At 36.7% G+C, this 18,368-nt stretch overlaps 5 protein-coding genes across 7 annotated transcripts; 2 read left to right on the plus strand and 3 right to left on the minus strand.

Annotated features, from left to right (window-relative positions):
* Positions 1-50: 50 nt before the first annotated feature.
* On the minus strand, positions 51-8,468 carry cnk (connector enhancer of ksr). The gene is made up of 16 exons (XM_081986976.1): positions 8,327-8,468; positions 8,105-8,268; positions 7,870-8,051; positions 7,648-7,816; positions 6,978-7,146; positions 6,652-6,919; positions 6,409-6,595; positions 4,922-5,681; positions 4,080-4,790; positions 3,815-4,029; positions 3,379-3,761; positions 1,745-2,151; positions 1,425-1,686; positions 1,094-1,360; positions 787-1,042; positions 51-736 (listed from the first exon to the last, which is right to left on the minus strand). The coding sequence occupies exons 1-16, from the start codon at positions 8,382-8,384 to the stop codon at positions 548-550; spliced, it is 4,647 nt and encodes a 1,548-aa protein (XP_081843102.1). The 5' UTR covers positions 8,385-8,468; the 3' UTR covers positions 51-547.
* On the plus strand, positions 8,292-11,626 carry LOC145733968 (uncharacterized). Its single transcript, XM_081987012.1, has 8 exons — positions 8,292-8,431; positions 10,115-10,267; positions 10,320-10,437; positions 10,498-10,659; positions 10,711-10,944; positions 10,992-11,123; positions 11,177-11,346; positions 11,405-11,626. Exons 2-8 carry the CDS (start codon positions 10,128-10,130, stop codon positions 11,490-11,492), a joined length of 1,044 nt encoding a protein of 347 aa, XP_081843138.1. The 5' UTR covers positions 8,292-8,431; positions 10,115-10,127; the 3' UTR covers positions 11,493-11,626.
* Positions 11,627-11,772: 146 nt separating this feature from the next.
* Positions 11,773-14,311, plus strand: LOC145733953 (venom carboxylesterase-6-like). Of its 2 annotated transcripts, XM_081986994.1 has the most exons (11): positions 11,773-12,010; positions 12,071-12,219; positions 12,277-12,388; positions 12,446-12,631; positions 12,684-12,869; positions 12,920-13,279; positions 13,327-13,511; positions 13,563-13,713; positions 13,768-13,891; positions 13,948-14,160; positions 14,203-14,311. In XM_081986994.1, the coding sequence occupies exons 1-10, from the start codon at positions 11,956-11,958 to the stop codon at positions 14,138-14,140; spliced, it is 1,701 nt and encodes a 566-aa protein (XP_081843120.1). In that variant the 5' UTR covers positions 11,773-11,955; the 3' UTR covers positions 14,141-14,160; positions 14,203-14,311. The 2 variants fall into 2 exon arrangements, with proteins under 2 accessions (XP_081843120.1, XP_081843119.1); XM_081986993.1 differs by having other exon boundaries at positions 13,948-14,311.
* Positions 14,115-17,523, minus strand: nan (transient receptor potential cation channel subfamily V member nanchung). Its single transcript, XM_081986987.1, has 15 exons — positions 17,276-17,523; positions 17,144-17,226; positions 16,996-17,091; positions 16,860-16,947; positions 16,635-16,811; positions 16,392-16,581; positions 16,184-16,337; positions 15,981-16,131; positions 15,828-15,931; positions 15,634-15,769; positions 15,261-15,583; positions 15,027-15,181; positions 14,863-14,972; positions 14,388-14,812; positions 14,115-14,341 (listed from the first exon to the last, which is right to left on the minus strand). Exons 1-15 carry the CDS (start codon positions 17,364-17,366, stop codon positions 14,189-14,191), a joined length of 2,436 nt encoding a protein of 811 aa, XP_081843113.1. The 5' UTR covers positions 17,367-17,523; the 3' UTR covers positions 14,115-14,188.
* A 1-nt stretch (position 17,524) lies between these two features.
* LOC145733983 (MICOS complex subunit Mic60-like) lies at positions 17,525-18,318 on the minus strand. 2 transcript variants are annotated; one of them, XM_081987032.1, is made up of 3 exons: positions 18,048-18,318; positions 17,710-17,995; positions 17,525-17,654 (listed from the first exon to the last, which is right to left on the minus strand). In XM_081987032.1, exons 1-3 carry the CDS (start codon positions 18,301-18,303, stop codon positions 17,648-17,650), a joined length of 549 nt encoding a protein of 182 aa, XP_081843158.1. In that variant the 5' UTR covers positions 18,304-18,318; the 3' UTR covers positions 17,525-17,647. The 2 variants fall into 2 exon arrangements, with proteins under 2 accessions (XP_081843158.1, XP_081843157.1); XM_081987031.1 differs by having other exon boundaries at positions 17,525-17,659.
* Between the last annotated feature and the right edge of the window lie 50 nt (positions 18,319-18,368).

Raw genomic sequence — 18,368 nt, forward strand, 5'->3', positions numbered from 1 at the left:
AAAGCTCCTCCAGTTCGTTGGCTTAAAGGGAAAACAAAACACAATAAAAGTTTGATTTATAAAAAAATTGTATATTTAATATTTTGGCACTATCACATAAACTATATAAAGGCATTTAAAAATAAAATTACATTATTGGGAGATATGAGTAGCTTAGTATAATACTGCAAAAATAGGTGATTTCTCTAATTTAAAATAAGTTGATATTATAAAAAAAAAACATAAATATTCTAATAATATGCTTAAGGAACAGTAAATTAAAGTATTGATAAATAGTGTGTAATAACTTTTTTAATATCAATTTGTCTATCACAATAAAATTGAGATGATGTTAGTGGAAATAATAATTACCAATATTTCTTAAGTATTTTAGAGACTTAAATTAAACAAAAAATGGCGGAATGTAGATGAATAAAGCAAAACTATGGCTATCGTCAATTTCTTGCAGGTAAAGTAAATTTTGAGTTGCGAGGCACTTGTGAAATAAAATGTCATATGACATTTCGTATTGTCATAACGCAAGGAATATCCTCAATATAAAGCGCGGTTACTCGAGTTTATTACCTTCTTTTTTATGCTTGCTGCGTAGCAAGTTGAGACTACTTTGAGGGTCGGCTAAAGAGTACGTTTCCGCCTCAAAAACGGGCGGATACTCCAATCCTGGATAGTCTACGTGAGGCCGAATAGGAGGCGGTGGCAAGTCCATGGCGGTTGAATTAGACGGAAGAACAATAGGCTAAAGATTTCCAAATGTCGGCTTTTTTTTTAGAATGTCAGTTAACTTACCTGAGTAAGTGGAATAGGTGGAGACACCACGGGTTCAGAATGGGGTTTTCTGAAAATAGCTCGGTGTAACTTGGGCGATCCTAAAAAGGTTTTTTCCTTCTTGTCTGATTTGCTGCTGAAGATCTTCGTTAATTTGCTTCCGGAACTTTTCGAGTGTTTTTCGTCTAAATTCAGCTCGAATGCAAATCTAGGTGTAGATTTGTTTTCCGGAGTAATCGGCAACGTCACCGGCGTGTACTGAATTGTAGGCTTCAACCTAACCACATTAGATTAAATTAAATTAAATTTTCAGAGTGTTCCAACCAACCTGGAGGAATCTCCAACTTTACTAGTAAATCCTGGTAAACTTCTAGAAGATTTTTTCTCGTTGGAGCCAAAACTGGTTTGCCTTTTCACTTTCGAATTGTCGTGATGGCTCATTGAGTCATCCAGCATACGGTTTTGAGCAAACTGAATGTCGTTCACACGCCGTTCCGGACAATAAATCATTTCGTAGGATTTTTTAGTCGAATTTGTTACCAAATTTCTGTCAGAAGTGTAATGTAACTTAGATAATGTATACTCCTCACATTCTCTATAAAAATAAAAACAGGTGAAAATTGATGTGAAAAAAAAACAGTGTATTAAAATAGACTTACCCTCCAACTTCTTGCATTTTCAATGTTCGAGGCAAACTTCGGTTAGATTTGCTTTCCAGCTTGACCGATTTAGGGTAAGTAGCGGTTTTTCCGTCCCCTGTATCGTTCTTCTGGCCCCTCTTCAGAGAACCCAACCGTTTCCCAAAGCACGAACTGCTGGATTCGTGTTTTTCGGATTGTGACGACGATCTAGTTAAAGGACACTCCTCCACTAACTCGTTTATTTCATTGGGTTTGGCTAAAGTTCTGGTTGGTAATTCGCCTACAACATCATCACTTGAACTACTATAGCAAACTACTAGATTGTTTACAACAATTACCGTATACCACGTCCGGTTGAATCATCCTCAAACTGTTCCGCATCTGTTCCGCTTCGTAATAAGGATTCTTACGGTTCTCCTCAGACTGTCTGATCATCAGTTCTTCTAGAGTGACAAATCCACTGAGACTGTCAGTTCCTTTGCCCGATTTACTGCTGGATGCGGTGGAAAAGTCGCCCACGCGTAGGCTACTCGCCAAACTGGGATTACTGGCGTGCACGTAGTTGGCTGGTTTCGGTTTATTCTTGGTGATGTCATTGGACGGGACGCGGGTTGACTGATCTACTGTCAAATTTGGCACACTACTGTTCTGGATTTGAGTCAGATTGCTGGGACCGAACGTTGGTACGTGTGACGTAAAATTTCCGGTTCTGACGCTTGCATGTGTTGGCTCGTTTCGGATTTTTCTATGGCAAAATTCGACATGTTTGATGTTTTACTTTAAGCGTTTGTTAGTTCTCACATAACGTTCTTTCGTAAAATGCTTACGGCAAACGAAACAGTCATACGCATTTTAACTGATTATTTCCTTTATTGTACTAGCAGCCAATAAAATTCAATGAACCTTTCTAGTTTGACCAATGAGAGCCGTTTTATACTGAATAAATCCCTAGCTGCTAAAATTGTACAGTGATTAAACACCTCCTACCTGTTTCGAATACGTTTTTTGAAGAACATTTGATATTAAACGAAACGGGATTTAGAGACATATAAAATTTAAGCTATTTTCTTCAATATTAACAATAAATAAATCAGTACAACGTAGTTTTCATTAAATAATCCAATTAATTAAAATATGTTGAAGTATGATTGTCAATCTGAAATGTAAACAAAAATATACATGGCTGAACGAAAATCTGTGCTCTGCTGGGGTGAGTTCAATATTATCTTTAATTTCATCACGTTTAGTATATAGTTGGATTTTTACCTTTTGAGAATGACGTCATCTTTTTACATCTTTGTTTATCGCATATCAAACATATGAAATAAACAATTTTAGCAAAAAAGGCACGTTGTTAATTTTGTCGTCCTGTCAAATTAAAAACGTTGACATTTACTGTCACTTTGATTTAAACGAATATCAAAGGTATAAAAATGCTGCGCTACAATGAGAAGGCCCAAATGCTAATTCTAAATTTGCTGCTTTTTTTCAAGTAGGATAAGAAACAGTTTCCAGATGTCAACTGAAACTCTCATAATCACTCATTTTTCAAAGCATTTGTAGGTTAAAATTTGTGATCTAATTCCAGACATGCGTGTTTTTTCACCTGCTTGACGTCATTCTCAAAGGGTAAAATTTTGACTATAGTATTTGTGTTCTAACTAAGGTGTTTTCTTGTTAATAAACTAAAATGTGGGTTTTCGGGAAATAATCTTGAATATACCCATCGGCGTTCACGTTTTATCACGTAAAATATGCATTGGTACTTTTTTTGTAAAATTTTTCTTTTAGGCCAATGATTTGGACTAAATAATTCTTTGGAACGTCGAGTTATTTAGTCTAAATCATTTTCCAAGCAAATGATGATTTTTTGCAAAAAACTACCTATGCACAGTTTACCCGATAAAACCTAAACGTCTCGGGATATAACCTATGACAAAATGTTTCAGATGATGAACAACTTATTACTCACCTGTACGATCTAAATTGAGCTGTAGGAACCGGAACGTTACTCTTGGAAGAACTGCTTGATTTATTAAAAAACCACTTCCGGTCTAAACTGGTACTGCCTGCTTGACTAACGTCAGCTGACTTTTTAAGGCCGAATTTCTTTAAAGATCCGAACTTTTTCAAAGAATCGGACTTTTCGGGCTGGTGCGCTTTCTGTTTTTCAGTGTCGGAATCGTCGGTTTCCGAGTACCGTCGGCCATCTTGGATCTTGCAAGCCGGATCAAAATGCAAACAGGCTGTCCGGATCAATTCCAGCCAGTTTTGTAGAGCGTCCGGGTCTTCGGCCGCAAAATAGAACACCGTGCCCGTATGGTACACTTTGAAGGCGTTAGACTTGGAATTCACCTGAAATCATTTGGGTTATCATGTTTTTACAGTCTTTGTCTAAAATACGGTACCTCTAAGGCTACAGCAGCAGTGAAGTCGTGTAGGAAAACGAGAAAGGCCGCTCTAGGGTCCTCTTTGTTGTTAAACCCGTACAGGCAGTTACCTAGCAGTACGAACCAACGTTTTTCCCAATGGAAGTTTTGGTTGTGTTTGTTCCGCAAACGTTGGTACAAATATCCTTGAATGTCTGCAGGGCTTAAGTCGTTTACACTCACCCTACGCCTCTCTATTAAGCAAATTTACACACATTTCAAAAAACTACCACAGCATACTCACTTGCAATTAGATTGTTCTTCTTTTTCGACGATTTTCCTTTCTGAATTTTGGCCTTGACAATACTGTTTGTTGGCGACACTTTACTAGTCTCTGCTGAAGTTTTCTGCACGTCATAACTAGCGCAACCCCCTTTAAAACCGCTACAATCCGGTTCGCTGTGATCCATCTTGTACTTGGTTAAAGGAGTAGAAACTACTTTCGGCTCAAGCTGTGGCTTGGACGCCTTTGTTTGCACCTGAACGGGGACCAGATAATCACTAGAATCGCTGGATTTAATGCTTTGTGTGCTGCCCAGCACTTTAGGGTCGGTTTCAGGAAATTCGAATGTCCGTCTGGGTTGTATAATTTTAGGAGCGTCGGCCAGTATAATTGGTTTCGGACTATCCGCAGGATAAGCTGGTTTAGAGGTTTCGAAGAATTTTCTGGGAGGTGGTTTAGGCGGTTGCTCCTTTTTTTCCACCTTAACTGTCACTTCTTCCGGTTTAACTTTGATTTCTTTGCTAATTTCACCAGAAGTAGAAGCACTTTCTTCAAATTCACTACATTGAGCAAATGCCTTAGGCTCATTAAATATGGAGTCTTCAGGAGGTTCTTTCGAAATTGGAGATGTTTCGATTATGGTTTCTGGGATTTTTGGAATCACATCCGGCAACTTGTTAGGATGAGTCAAAGGATCAGTTCTAGAAGAATCTAGAGAAACCGGCTCATCATCTGGAAAATTACAATAAGGTATGTAGTTTAACTTTAAGTTCAGAATCAAATTTAATAATTTTAATCAATTCAGTGACGCTAAACAGAGATTTATCTATGCCTACCACAATTCAAGAAATAACTTGACTAACCTGTCAAATCATAAGCAGGTGTGCTATGACTTTTATCAAGACGACCTCGCAGTTTCGTAGTGACGTTCCGAGGTGGCACCATCGGTTTCTGGGGTACTTCCGGAGTCTTTTTTATCTGCGTTCTTGGTAAAGCGCGCGGTTTCGGCGATGCGGCTTTAACGGGCTCGTCGAATTTTTTAATCATGCTGTGCACATTAATATCTGCTAAACTCGGGTCTTTTATTAGTACCGCAACCGGTTTGTCGGTGTCTTTATTGTCGTTTTGAAGGTCTTCTGGCTTGTCACCAGTTGAGCTCAAATCATCGGACGTCATATTGCTGCGATCAGTCAACTCTTTACCCTCATCAATAAAACCAATTTCTCCGGTTACACTCGACAAACTACTAACACTCAAACTCTTGTCCTCGTTCAAATTGGTTTCCGCCAACTTAACCTCCAACAAATCAGCTTTACTCTCCATTTTAACTTCGTTCTCCAGTTTGGTTTTCATTTCACCGATTTGCTCGTCGAAATTAACTTTTTTCCGAGCTGTCCCGCGATCCCAACGCTGGACCTCGTCCTCTTTGTCCTTAAAACTCTTTTTTCGATTGGCCAGACCGATAACCGTGCAGGGTCGCGGGGTGGAGTCCAAACCGACGTTGTAACTGGCACTTTTGTCCCTGAGGAAGCCCGAATTTTCGTCCAACTTGTTTTTATCGATGTGATAAGTGCTAGAGGCGTGCGTGTTGTTGTTACCTCGAGATTGAATCAAGTCCCAATACTAGAAGAATACTTAGGTAGTGTAAATAAGGGTTTAATTTTGAAATTTTATAGTTGTTTCTGATTGAATTGTGGTTAGGAAACCTAGTAAAACTAAATTTGTAGTCAACCTGGATAAATCGATATTATAAGTTATTATTTAAACTCAGGTATAAACAGATTATTTGTGGATATCACAAGAACAAAAACATTCAAAAAATCCACTTATTTGGAGTCAATAAAGAAATTACCACTTTAATAGCTTCTCAAATTTAAAATGCTAACTTACTTGGTTACTGATAACATTAAAAATGACCGCAAAACTGTTAAAACCACTTTACTCAAACATCATATCACCTATAATCGTGTTTTTTGTGTGGTGTACCAAAATAATGGATTACGTGAACTTTCAAAAACCAATTAGTGCGCGATTATCAATATCCGGTGTAAACACACTGCATGAGCAATACAATCCTCAAATCTTCAAATGGTAGAAATTAAAAAGGTTCGACGTAGTGTTAGACTGGCTACAATTGAATGCAGAATTATGGTTAAAGGGGACTGAGTGGTCTTATCTTAAATATACAGGATGTGAAGGAGACAACTGTAATAAATTCGAGATTGATAGCGATTCTTTTCTAAATGGATTTCTTATCGTATTTGTGGTGTTAAATATACACGGAAGACAGTTGTTTATTTAATGCACTCCAGTGTAAATAAAATAGTTTGGAAAATGTACAGTTTCTTACCTCAGCTATTGATGTTACAGGTCGTTTGTTAGTAGGAGTAGTGCCGGTAATAGTGTTCCGCCTTTGCAGAATCGGTCTAGGCTTTACTGGATACATTCTTAAACGTTCCAAAGGACTATCAGGAGGTTCACTATCGCTGTCACTACTACTCAATTCTGCTTCTGCATTGTTAATATCATCTTCCGATCTACAACACCCATTGATTGATATGACAGAAGTAAATACCACCGAAATAACACCTACTTTGTTACAGTAATAGGTGGCAAATCGTTGATCGTCAACAATCTGGGTGAAGACAAAGTATCATTCCATTTACACCAATTATCATTGCTTTTCTTCCTACTGGGAAGCCTGTAAGGCTTCATATAAATCTGTCCATATCCTTTAGAATGGCAGGGACGTTTTTTCAAAGTGAGTACAATTTCCGGAGAAGCTTCTTGAAGCAGTAACATAACCTTTTTGGCCTGCCAACCCACCACAGTTTGATAATTAACCTGAACTATTTCATCTCCTATAAAAGCCACAAAAAACCAAACACTAAAACTAGGCAGTCATAAAAGTAAACTTGCCATCTTCAATTGTCCTACTACTGTGAGCAGGTGAGCCATATTTAATATCAACAATTTGATGGACTGGATGATAGTTGGGCATTATGTAAAAGCCCAAGTCTTGCTCTTTTTTCTTTAATGTTGCCAAATCTAATGAGGCTGGTTGCAACACCATTGGATCAGTAATTTCCTAAATATAAATCCTTGCTATGCATGAAAATATTTAGAATAGAATTTCAAAATCCTATTAAACTAATTTTATTAGTAGTAGTAAAGTTTACTAGTAAACAGTTAAATTAACTGTTGAAATGATTTTTCAAACAAATGACTCAAAAATACCCAACCTTTATTGTGCATGACTGACTAGAATACCAAATTAGATGGTAAAAGAAGTGGTTTACCTAGAAATGACAAATGAGTCAGTGGCAAAATTAAATTAAACTCCATAATCACAACCACTGCTGCTTTAGTTCTGTAATATATTTAATAAAGTTAAAACCACCCAAATTTCCCTACTTCAAATATGATTTAAGGTGTTTTAATACTGGAAAAATCGAGGGAAAAATTCAATCAAACCTAAATTTACTTGGGTTTTACCAAGGACAAAACCACACTACAAATTTATTACTACTATTATAAATGCATTTCAGCCACCACAAAAAAAAATCAGTGATAAAAACTATGCACTTACTTGTATAATATAATCAGCAATTTTAGCCAATTCATCACAAATTTCCTTGATTGTAATAACAGGATTTTCTGAAAAATTTCCTCTATGAGCAATGTAGGCCATTTTGAAACTGAGGCTCAGCAGGTTCCTTTTGTTTTCTATATAGTCTGTATCACCAGTAAATGGTGATCTAAATATTTTCACCCATTAAACAAACACACCTGGCTACTACAGACAACATACCTATCTAGCCACAATACTAGGGGTTTTATGGCAGCCACAATGTTGTGGACATCAGACATAACTTGAGTCTTTAGAAAGTCACTTTTTTCATCCACTAGTAGTAGTTCTTTGTACAAGGAATTGGCAGCACAGGACAGTTTTAGGGCCAACATTTGTAAGTTTTCTCGGTCCAAATCATAGTGCTACAATTTGTCTTTTTGCAGTCACATAAATGTGAAAAAGAGTGGCAACTTACAAAGTTTCGCAAGTGTTCCACTGCCTCCAGTATAATTTCCTGGTGGCCAATCTTCTTAATACCCAAATTATCCAAGTCATCAGCCCGGAAATTCAACAATTGATGGCCTGTCACTCCATTATTTAGAAACGCAGCTTGATGTTGGAGAATAACATTGTCCAGGCCTTCAATTGAAATCGTTTCACTACAGTTGAGCATTGTATCAGGTCATTTAGTACTCACCTTTCAACCAGTACATAACTTGTTCCACTGACCAATCTTTAACGTTAACGTAGGCCATTTTCACTTCAAAGACACACAATTAACAGTATTCAACCGTAAAAACACGTGAGTAAAACACTTAAAACCGCATTATTAGTGGTTTCATCGTAAAAAATATCTGTTTAATGATGTTAAGGGCATTTTAAATGATTAATGTTGTGAAATTTTTGTTTATATCACCGCCATGACAATGTCATTACTGTCAGTCAGTTGTTAATTTTGACATTCATTCTTCAATTCCACAAGCGTTCACTTTGATTTACAACGCCAAGTGGCACTGTGACAAACTACTTTAAACCACAATCTCAATCACCACATTGACAATATAATAAAACAAACAAAAAATGCTAAACAATTTAATTAAGAACCGCGCTGTTTATTTATTACGAAAAATAATTTGTATACATAACTATGAGTAATATCGGTTACAACAGATTATAGTAGATATGTTCTATATGTTTGTTGAGACGAGTTACTCATTTTTTCTTTGTTTATTGGGTCTTCTGTCTCACACAAAAAAGGTTTGTTGGGAAAATGGAATTTCGCACTAAAAAAACTAATAAAAAAACTAATAAATAACCTTTCCTATTGGACAAGACAATTCTCTGAAGACGGTGGTAGATTTTAATTATTAAATTTTTTAATTTAATTATTATTAGTGGTGAACACAGTGGTCTTGTGTTGGGACGACTAGGTTAATGTTATTTTCAACTTGGTTGAAAATAGTGCGAAATTCCATTTTCCCAACAAACCTTTTTTGTGTGAGACAGAAGACCCAATCCAATAAACAAAGAAAAAAAGATTATAGTAGGTAGTAGAGCTCGAATCAGATGAGAAAAGGCCACCGCATCATCAATGACGCAGTTTTTAAAACTATTTCTTTCTCCTTCTACAGTTGCCGTCGCATTAGATATAATCAGAGGCGTCCTATTAAAATATTCCCGAAAATATATTGTTAAGCGGTCAAAAAGCCACTTGGCAACGTAGTACGGTTTTTACTTGGACACAATTAAAACAGATGCGGCAGCGGCCAGGGACATTTGGACCTTTTTATATGCTTTTACTAGCAGGCACTCTAAACGGTGTTGCCAAGTTTAAAAAAATGTAGTGGCGGACAGGGAGACTTAGGGGGTTAGGTTAGGTTCCGTTTTAGTCTGGTGTTTTGGTTGTATTGTTGATGGTCGCAGTTGAAGTTCACATAGTGTTATGAATAAAAAACGTTATTTTGTCAAAATGTCTTTCAAAAAGGTTGGAAAGAAAGGTGTTATCATATACAGCCAAGGCCGTGAAATCGTCAGTAACGTCTTACAATTTATGAAGAAAGAAGCAGAAGGAGTTTCCATTCCTTTGAAAAACTTGTTGTCTTTTATTTTCTTTATTAAAAACGACGAAAATGTTTCATTTTACTGATAAAATAATAGCACGCCACTGACTGGCTGCAACAACTTGGAAAGTAACGAGAGCAGCAATATTTAAAGCGAGACGTACAGAGATCGTGACATCATCGTTTGATGACGCCTGTGGCCTTTTCTTAGCTGATTCGAGCTCTACTTATAGCAACCTTATATTTGAAAATTTTTGCAGTAATAAACAACTATGTAAATACAAAATACAACCAATCTCACTACACCTAAAAGATAAGAACAAAAACAAATAAAGATATCTCTGGAAAACCAAGTTTGATGTACTTATTCAAAACATGTTTTTACAATAATTATTAACGCATTAAAACGTATTGAAATAATTTAGGTAATCGTGCAAAATGGGCCTTCCTGAGACTTACGTGGAAGGGTTTCACAATCTAACCGCAGTCAAACAAATGCTTTATGTACCCTTAGGAGATACAGGGATGAATGTCAGTAGGATATCCCTGGGAGCTGGTGGATTTTCCTATTTTTACGGGTATAATACACAATATATAAATAATTTTTTATTGCATTAAACTGTTTTATAGAGACTACGACATTGAAGAATGTAAAAAAACAATCCGTGAAGCTATTAAGCGTGGTATTAATTGGATTGATACTGCCCCATGGTATGGACATGGTGAATCTGAGAAGATTCTAGGAGTTGTATGAATGTTTTGCTATGAATTGAAAACGAGTTAATGTTTTTTTTAATGTATTTTATAGTGTCTGGAGGGAATTCCCCGAAAAGCTTACTATTTAGCCACCAAAGTGGGAAGGTACGAAAAAGACCCACAAAAAATGTTTGATTTTTCGCGCGACAGAACTTTGAAGAGCATCGACGAGAGTCTGAATAGGCTCAAACTGGATTACGTTGACTTACTTCAGGTTTAATTAACCATTAAGTTAAATTATAATAAACTAATACAAATTATTCAGGTTCATGACGTGGAGTTCGCCCCAGACTTAGACATTGTGGTGAAAGAAACTTTACCTACAGTTCTAGATATTGTAAAGTCTGGAAAAGCAAAACATATGGGAATAACCGGATACCCATTGAACACTTTGAAAGAGTGCATTGAACGTAGTACCCTTCCAGTAGAAACGCTATTAACCTACTGCAGATCATCGATGATTGACTCAGCTTTGGATGGTTATGTTCCATTTTTGAAGGTACACTAGTCACAATAGAAAACATCAGAACTTAATGTGGATTTCAGTCTAGGAAAATTGGAATTATTAATGGGGCTGTCAATTCTATGGGCTTACTGACCAATAACGGCCCACCAAAATGGCATCCAGCTACTGAACAAATCAAACAAGTGTGCAAGGAAGCCGCCGAATATTGCAAAGTATAACCCATTTAAACATAAATAAATAAAAATTCTCAAACATTCATTTCAAGGCCAAAAACGTGGAATTAGGAAAACTGGCAGTTTACCACGGTTTGCAAAATTCTAACACTGACACCGTATTAATTGGAATGAACAACAGGCAAATGCTGAACTACAACCTGGATGTGCTGGTGACAGGCTTAAACGAGGAGGAAGTAAAGGTTTATGAAGAAGTTAAAAGGTTGCATGGTTTTCCCTAGTAATGTAATAATAAATAGTCTTAAAATTGTTTTTTATAGGATTCTGAGTAAATTGCCAGAAAATTCTCATTGGGAAAATGTAGAGTTGGAACAGTTCAAGAACAGCCAGTTCCAGTTTGGTGCTTAAATGTATTTTTTATTTAGATGTGTAAAAGTAACAATAACTTAATTACTTTATATGATGTAATCACTGTGCAGCTTTTAGAGTAGTAGATGTTTAAGGCGAATTGTAACAATAAGTAAATGTTTATTTAAAAATTAGTATTTCTCTTTTGTGTTTGAAGAGAGTTTGGAGAAAGTTATGGATTAAGCCCTACAGTTTGTGATTGGCCAGGCTACTTTTTTGACCATCACTTACTCAAATACTGCACATGTTTATTTATGCACCATAAAGCTAAAAATAAACAGGTTTTGCTTTTTTATGATTTTAATTACACTAATGAGATCTTATAATGTCACAATTGTTTCAAATTATCTTAATGTAATATATGGTCTTTAGATTAAACTGTTTAAAGTTCAAACGTCAGATAAACAATTCAAACCTTTAGTTACGAGGTTTGTTTTCTAGGTTTTGTTTCTTCAAAATCACCATGAAGCAGGCTTTTAGATATATTCTACTTACTGCAATTTTGCTGATTGATTATAGTGAGTTGTTCATTAAAATCAACTTCAAACTGACCTTGTGACGTGTATAACATTTTGTAGAATTAATCGTTTCTGAGTATGTGCCTACAGTAAATACCCCACTAGGCTTAATAGAAGGATATGTAGGGCTAACAGTGAACTCAAAACCTTTCCTCAAGTTTGAGGGTATACCATATGCAAAACCACCAATTGGAGATTTAAGGTTTGAGGTAAGTTTTGACGAAACTGTCCTTAAAAAATTGTAAATAGCTGATGATGCTATATAGGATCCTCAAGATCCAGAGCCATGGATTGGAACTTGGAAAGCTAATGTCCTAACCCGTTGCATGCAGCTGAATAATTTCAACCAAGATTACTTAAATAACTATATTGTTCATGGTTGGTGAACGTATTCACACTCGTTCAATCACTATATACTAAACAATTACTGTATAGGAGATGAAGATTGTCTTCATGTGAACGTTTACACCCACACAACTGATCCGGAAGCCAACCTGGATGTCCTGGTTCACATCCATGGAGGAGCCTTTATGTTTGGTGCTGGTAGCAGTTATGGTCCCAACATTATAATGGATAGGCCCATTGTTTTTGTTAATTTAAATTACCGATTAGGTCCCTTAGGTAAGTTTATCACATAGTATACATTAAAAACCACACTAAAAAAATAATACAGGATTTTCAAGTACTGAGGATAACGTAATACCTGGCAACATGGGTTTGAAAGACCAAGTCAAAGCTTTGAAATGGGTTAAAGATAATATTAAACTATTTGGAGGTAATCCAGACTCAGTGACTATTCACGGTTTATCTGCTGGTGGGGCCAGTGTTCACTTACATTATATGATACCAGCTTCCAGAGGTGTGCCCCCTGTTATTTGTTTTTTGCGTGTATTTTAATGGTTTTTATAGGTTTATTTAAGGGTGGGATGTCTCAAAGTGGTTGCGCTTTAAATCCTTGGGTTCTGGCCGAAAACCTTAAACAGAAAACCTTTAAGGTGGCGGAACTTGTCGGTTGTCCACCTGGAAATTCCCAGGATATTAAAAATTGCCTAAAAACGAAACCTGCAAAACATATAGTTGAAACTGTTAAGGAATTTTTGTCATTTTTGTATAACCCGTTTAGTCCATTTGGGGTTGTGGTGGATGGACAGTGGGCTGCAAACCCAGTGTTACCTGACCACCCTTACGTTCTTATAAAACTGGGAAAAGTTCTGGACGCGCCTTGGATGGTGTCGTTTACTAAGGATGAAGGACTTTATCCAGCTTCAGGTACGTAAATCTAACAAATTGAATCTCTACTAAATATGCCTTTACAGATTTTTGGTCGGATGACCAGCACTTAAAACATATTAACGATAAATGGAATGAGGTGCTACCGGCCATTTTACATTATAATGAGAGTGTTAATACTGGATGGCAGGACGAAGTGTCTCAGAAGATTAGGACGCACTATTTAGGTGACAAACCTGTAAATAGGGACACTTTTTCCACTTTTGTGGATGTAAGTTGCTGTCTCAGGGGGTATAAGTCAGTTACGGTGTATTTATTGCAGATTCTAAGTGACCGACTTTTTATTTCGGACATTGAAACAGCGGCCAGATTACAAAATTCCGCGGTAAAATCCAACATTTTCTCTTATTTGTTTAATTATAAAGGTAAAGTGAGTAAATCTACCGGACGAACCAAATCACCCGAGTACATTGGTAAGTTTAAACAGCAGTGAATATTTGTAATACTATTAATTCAAATTAAATAAGGAATCTCACACGGTGACGATACAATTTTCATTCTGAGTTCAGAGTTTAACACGTACTCAAACGAGATAGACCGGAAAATGGGTAATGTTCTTATTGATATGGTTACGTCATTCATGCAAGTTGGGTGAGTGTACTTTATACAATATTAGAGCAATTGTGTAACTGGCAACGATTGTACAGAAAACCGAATATAACATTTGAATGGAGACCACTAAGTAAATCTGCAGAAGGGATCAAGTATAGTTTCTTGAACATTTCCGGTCCAGGTCACTACAAAATGGTGGATGCTGAATCAGTTGGACAGAGAAAGTTTTGGGAAAGTTTACCATTCAGAGAAAACCATAAACTTTATCTTTATAAAGATGAGTTGTAATTTAATTGTGTTTTTTGACAGTAAGTAAATGCAAACTGCTGTATTTCTTTATATATGTATAGTGGGAGGTTTGATGTTAGTTTTAACGGTAACTGTATGATCTACATGAATTCCAGCTAGCTGATCCTTCTTCTTCTTAACAAAGCGGTCATGCCGTCTCTTCATTTCTAATATGTCCTTCATTTCTTCCTTGTCTTCGTCCTGCAACACACGTATAATTCCAACAGTAACAGTAAAAGACACATACTGATTGGTTCAATCGAAGCACTAGAGCCCTTTTGCCATCGCTCATTGGTTGAGAATAAACATTCAACTGTCGCAATCTTTCTGGAGGACTGACGCCCCTTTCCACTACCAAAACTATTCTAGCCCACTGTCTTTGCCACTCGTTTCTAGTTTCTGCAATTTTCTGGTAGGTATTCCCCATCATGGCTATCAACATGTTGATCAACAAAATGGCTACAATAGCCATGTAGATCACGAAGAGGATCTTGGCTTCGTATTCGTGCTCCGTTCTACTAAAAGCATTGTAGTAATCTCCAAAATTAGTCATGGACATCAAGAACATTGCCATTATCGATTCTACTGGAGTGGACATTGGATTGGTGGCCGAGTCATCAACATCTTCTGGAGTTAGTGGATTGTCAAAGGATAGAAAAATTATATAGTAGGCTGAAATATCCACAATGGAGCAGGTAAAGTGCAAAATTGTATATAAAAACCTTGAGAGAAACCCATGACAAACACCACGTAAATCGAAGCAAACCTAAGTAAATCACCCATCACCATACGATATATCATCACTACAAAAGGGCCTACAGTCTTAAAACCCCTACAAAATTAACTTATTCTTTTATCACCTATAAAAATTTAGTACTATACTAGCCTGCAGAAAAATAAAAAGTAGGGGGCAGTAGTGAGCATAACCACCACAGCAACCATATCCTCAACCTCATCCAAGCAGTTCAAACGCAACCAAGGTATAACACCAAAAACCAAAATGCAGGAGAACAAAAACATGACGCGTGATGGTGCTGTCATCTAAATTTCAGTTCAATTAGTACACTCATCATAGTTTACCCTTTATGCTAAATGCTGAGCATAATAATGAAACCACTACCAAATTTTCGAAGAACATCCTTAAACCCAAGAACCTTGCTTCACGTACTGCAGCTGCTAGGTACAGGAAAGCACCCAGAGTTATGCAAAGTTCAGCAGTGAAACGCACTTGACCGTCCAATTTTTCCAGATTCATCAAACGACATTCTTCTTGCAGGTTGTCCCACCATTCTTCCACATCATAATCGTCGTTTTCTTCACTTTTTTTCGTTACCAATGTCAATGTTGGAGTTGTTGTAGTCACATTTTGGGTTACTAGCGAACTGTTTGTAGTGTTTTTCGGAGTTTCAGTGTGATGGGGTGGTCCGGGTCGTAGAGTGAACGCTAAAATCTTAATTTTAACGAGTATAGTTAATACACAAAACAACATATACCGAGTACAGAAATAATGAAGTAAAACGCGAACGTAAAAAATTGCCTGTAAAATTTGAATTTTACGAAAGTGTTCCATTTGGCGTTCAGCAAGTCCACCAGAACTCCATCCAGCAGCTCTAAATGCTCATCTTTGTCCTTTAATAAAAACTTTTATATAGAACAACAAAAGAGTTAGATGAGGCAGTGTACTTACACCAAATACAACCAAATTTAATGCTGAAGTTTTACTGATTTGTCCGGTGTTCACGTCTATGGTGTCAATTTGGGATAGTGGGTAAGCTGCGCAAGTGATACTACCTGCAATTTAAACGTAGAAGAGTACAAGGAGAAAATAATAATCACTAACCAATTTGCCAATAAATCTCACGTTCCAGTTTAAGTATATGGAAAAATATGTCCATTCTAGCTAGTTTAGCTGCTAAAGTAAGAGGTGTTAGATGAAGGATATTTCTAACAGACAAGTTAGCCCCCACTTCATACGCCATATCAAAAGCTTCCTAATTTAAAGGCTCAATCCTTTTGTTTCAGTGTGTTTACTAAATGACTTACCACTTTGGAGTAAATAACCAACAAATGCAATACCGTGTTACCATTAGTGTCTTGGGCGTCTAAGTTGGCTCCTTTAGCTAAAATAAGCCTGAAACTTTCCTCTTGGCCTAGACAGGCAGCAAAAGACAACGGATATTCACCCCAGTACACATACCTATACTAGTATGGTTAGTATGAATTTTCATACTTTATAGACCTTTAAAAGTACCCTAAATAATTGGTTACCGGACAAACATTGACCCATTCATGGTCCAGAGAGTCAGTTCTAGAAGACTTTTGGTCTTCTGGGCACATAAAATTCCCGAAACATCTTTCGTGGAAGTTTACGTCGGCTGCCAGTAAGAATTTTACCATGGACGGATCCTCATTAACTATAGCAATGTGAAGGACGTTTTCACCTGTAAATAATCATCAATCCTCAAAGAGCTACAATTTTCTGATAAAAACACACCGTAATACTCATCTGATATGTAAATGTCGTTAATCAGTTTAGGGTAAAACCTTAGAAGTCGTTTGGCAATGTCTGAATGCAAAGAAGTGGCGTTCAACAGACAAAGATGCAATATAGTTTCACCTACAGCCCCTCTGTCTTTTAACTTCCAGCATACGTGCCGATATTTTGAAGGGTCTACAAGTTTATATTTACCCAGTCCACTAACTTAATTGCGGTAAATACCTCGTTGATATTCTTCCTCAGTAATTTCAGGCCCTTCATCGTCTACTTCAAAATCTTCAGGATTTTCCATTCCTTTCAGTTGTGGTAACTATACTTCAATTACAGCTAGTACTGTACTTTTTCTTTGAAAACATACCAGTTTGTGTCTTGCTCGTTCCTTATTCCTCAATAAAACCATTTGCGAAATTGGGATGTAACGCCCAGCGCCCTTATTGTATAAGAAATGTTCTATCTATAAAACCAGTCAAAAATTGTAATCAAAATAAACTTTAGGGCGTCATTACCTTAGTTTTAATTGCATGATCAATTTCGGCGTACTGTTTGTTTTGCGTAGCCCTTTTCATCAATTCTACCAAAAGCCCACCACCTGAAACCTAACTGAAGCAGAGGTGTAAAGCTCAAAAGGTGGAATATACCTTTTAAATCGCAAAGTTTGTAAATTGGTTGCATGGAGGCTCCCGCCTGTTTTTTCACCCCACTGGTCACATTACTTTCAGTGTTACCCATTTTTGCCAAAAATGTTTAAAATAAGATGCAGAGAGAAATTGCAAAATTTTGGATTATCGATTAGACTAGAGTTTAGTTTGATCGATAATCGTCTTCTGAATTTCGTTTCCTAGTAAAAGAATTTTGGCCTTCACCCAAATATTAGATAGTAAAATAAGTTCAGTGATTGTATGTATATTAATTATTATAAATATCTGAAACTAAATGATGCAGCATGTGCCATTAATATTTTAGCCACTTGTTGGGTTTCCAGTAAAACTTTGGCTTCTTCCATCCACTGATTAGCCACTGACCTAGTCAAAAATATCGCTAAAGCACCCTAAAACAGCAATCATTCAAGTACCTTGAAGCGCCCTTCAAACAATTCATATATTTAAGGGTTTGCATCAAATCTCCCCGGTTCAACCAAAACTCAGCCCTACACAGTAGTTCGTTGGAGTCCAGTTTTTCCACTTTATTATTACCAATGTCAGGGGTTTTCATAGATGTTTTAAATAGCAACAAAGATTGCAGATATGATAGCAAATGCACTAGAAGTGGAGCACCTTCAGTTGGAACTAGATCAAGTCTTCTGGCCAACGTTGCTACTTGTATGAATCGAGTTTTTAAGGTTTCTTCAGGCACTACTCCTGAAATGTTGTCACACTCAAAATCACTGTTAAAAGTGTAAATTAGTCCAACCCCTTTCAAAAGCAACTTTTGGTATAGCTTTTAGGAAAAGGTGGGAAAAATGATCTGCAGGTGAAATAGAGTTTCGTAAAACTGTAAAAGCTTCCAGTGAGGTGATTGGATCTCCTGGAGAAGTTTTTAGGGAGAGTAGGAGTGATTGGGAGGCACTCCACAATACCGGGGCTCGGCTAAAAGGCAATTCGTTACTGTTGTCGTCGCACACGCAAAAACCGTAAAATTTTCCTTGGTGATGTAGAAATTCATACATGAGGCGTTAATAAACAAAAAGAAAACATAAAATAAAAACTTTATAATTAAATTAACCACATATTT

Source organism: Ips typographus, linkage group LG9 (genome assembly GCF_016097725.1).
Source record: "Ips typographus isolate SLU linkage group LG9, UJ_Ityp_2.0, whole genome shotgun sequence".
Lineage (NCBI taxonomy): Eukaryota > Metazoa > Arthropoda > Insecta > Coleoptera > Curculionidae > Ips > Ips typographus.

Excerpts from the sequence above, each read along its gene's own strand:
- cnk (XM_081986976.1), bottom strand. The coding sequence starts at position 8,384 with ATGGCCTACGTTAACGTTAAAGATTGGTCAGTGGAACAAGTTATGTAC. Across the intron at positions 7,147-7,647 it reads TTGCTGATTATATTATACAA|GAAATTACTGATCCAATGGT; the intron begins GTAAGTGCATAG and ends ATTTATATTTAG. Across the intron at positions 2,152-3,378 it reads GCTCAATTTAGATCGTACAG|AAAAATCCGAAACGAGCCAA; the intron begins GTGAGTAATAAG and ends ATTTTGCCATAG.
- LOC145733968 (XM_081987012.1), top strand. The coding sequence starts at position 10,128 with ATGGGCCTTCCTGAGACTTACGTGGAAGGGTTTCACAATCTAACCGCA. Across the intron at positions 10,660-10,710 it reads ATTACGTTGACTTACTTCAG|GTTCATGACGTGGAGTTCGC; the intron begins GTTTAATTAACC and ends CAAATTATTCAG. Across the intron at positions 10,945-10,991 it reads GTTATGTTCCATTTTTGAAG|TCTAGGAAAATTGGAATTAT; the intron begins GTACACTAGTCA and ends TGTGGATTTCAG.
- LOC145733953 (XM_081986993.1), top strand. The coding sequence starts at position 11,956 with ATGAAGCAGGCTTTTAGATATATTCTACTTACTGCAATTTTGCTGATT. Across the intron at positions 12,389-12,445 it reads AAATAACTATATTGTTCATG|GAGATGAAGATTGTCTTCAT; the intron begins GTTGGTGAACGT and ends ATTACTGTATAG. Across the intron at positions 13,512-13,562 it reads CTTTTTCCACTTTTGTGGAT|ATTCTAAGTGACCGACTTTT; the intron begins GTAAGTTGCTGT and ends TATTTATTGCAG.
- nan (XM_081986987.1), bottom strand. The coding sequence starts at position 17,366 with ATGGGTAACACTGAAAGTAATGTGACCAGTGGGGTGAAAAAACAGGCG. Across the intron at positions 17,092-17,143 it reads ATCATGCAATTAAAACTAAG|ATAGAACATTTCTTATACAA; the intron begins GTAATGACGCCC and ends CTGGTTTTATAG. Across the intron at positions 14,813-14,862 it reads TGTCATGGGTTTCTCTCAAG|CCTACTATATAATTTTTCTA; the intron begins GTTTTTATATAC and ends TGGATATTTCAG.
- LOC145733983 (XM_081987031.1), bottom strand. The coding sequence starts at position 18,303 with ATGTATGAATTTCTACATCACCAAGGAAAATTTTACGGTTTTTGCGTG. Across the intron at positions 17,996-18,047 it reads AAAAGTTGCTTTTGAAAGGG|GAGTAGTGCCTGAAGAAACC; the intron begins GTTGGACTAATT and ends ACAACATTTCAG. Across the intron at positions 17,660-17,709 it reads TGTTTGAAGGGCGCTTCAAG|GTCAGTGGCTAATCAGTGGA; the intron begins GTACTTGAATGA and ends ATTTTTGACTAG.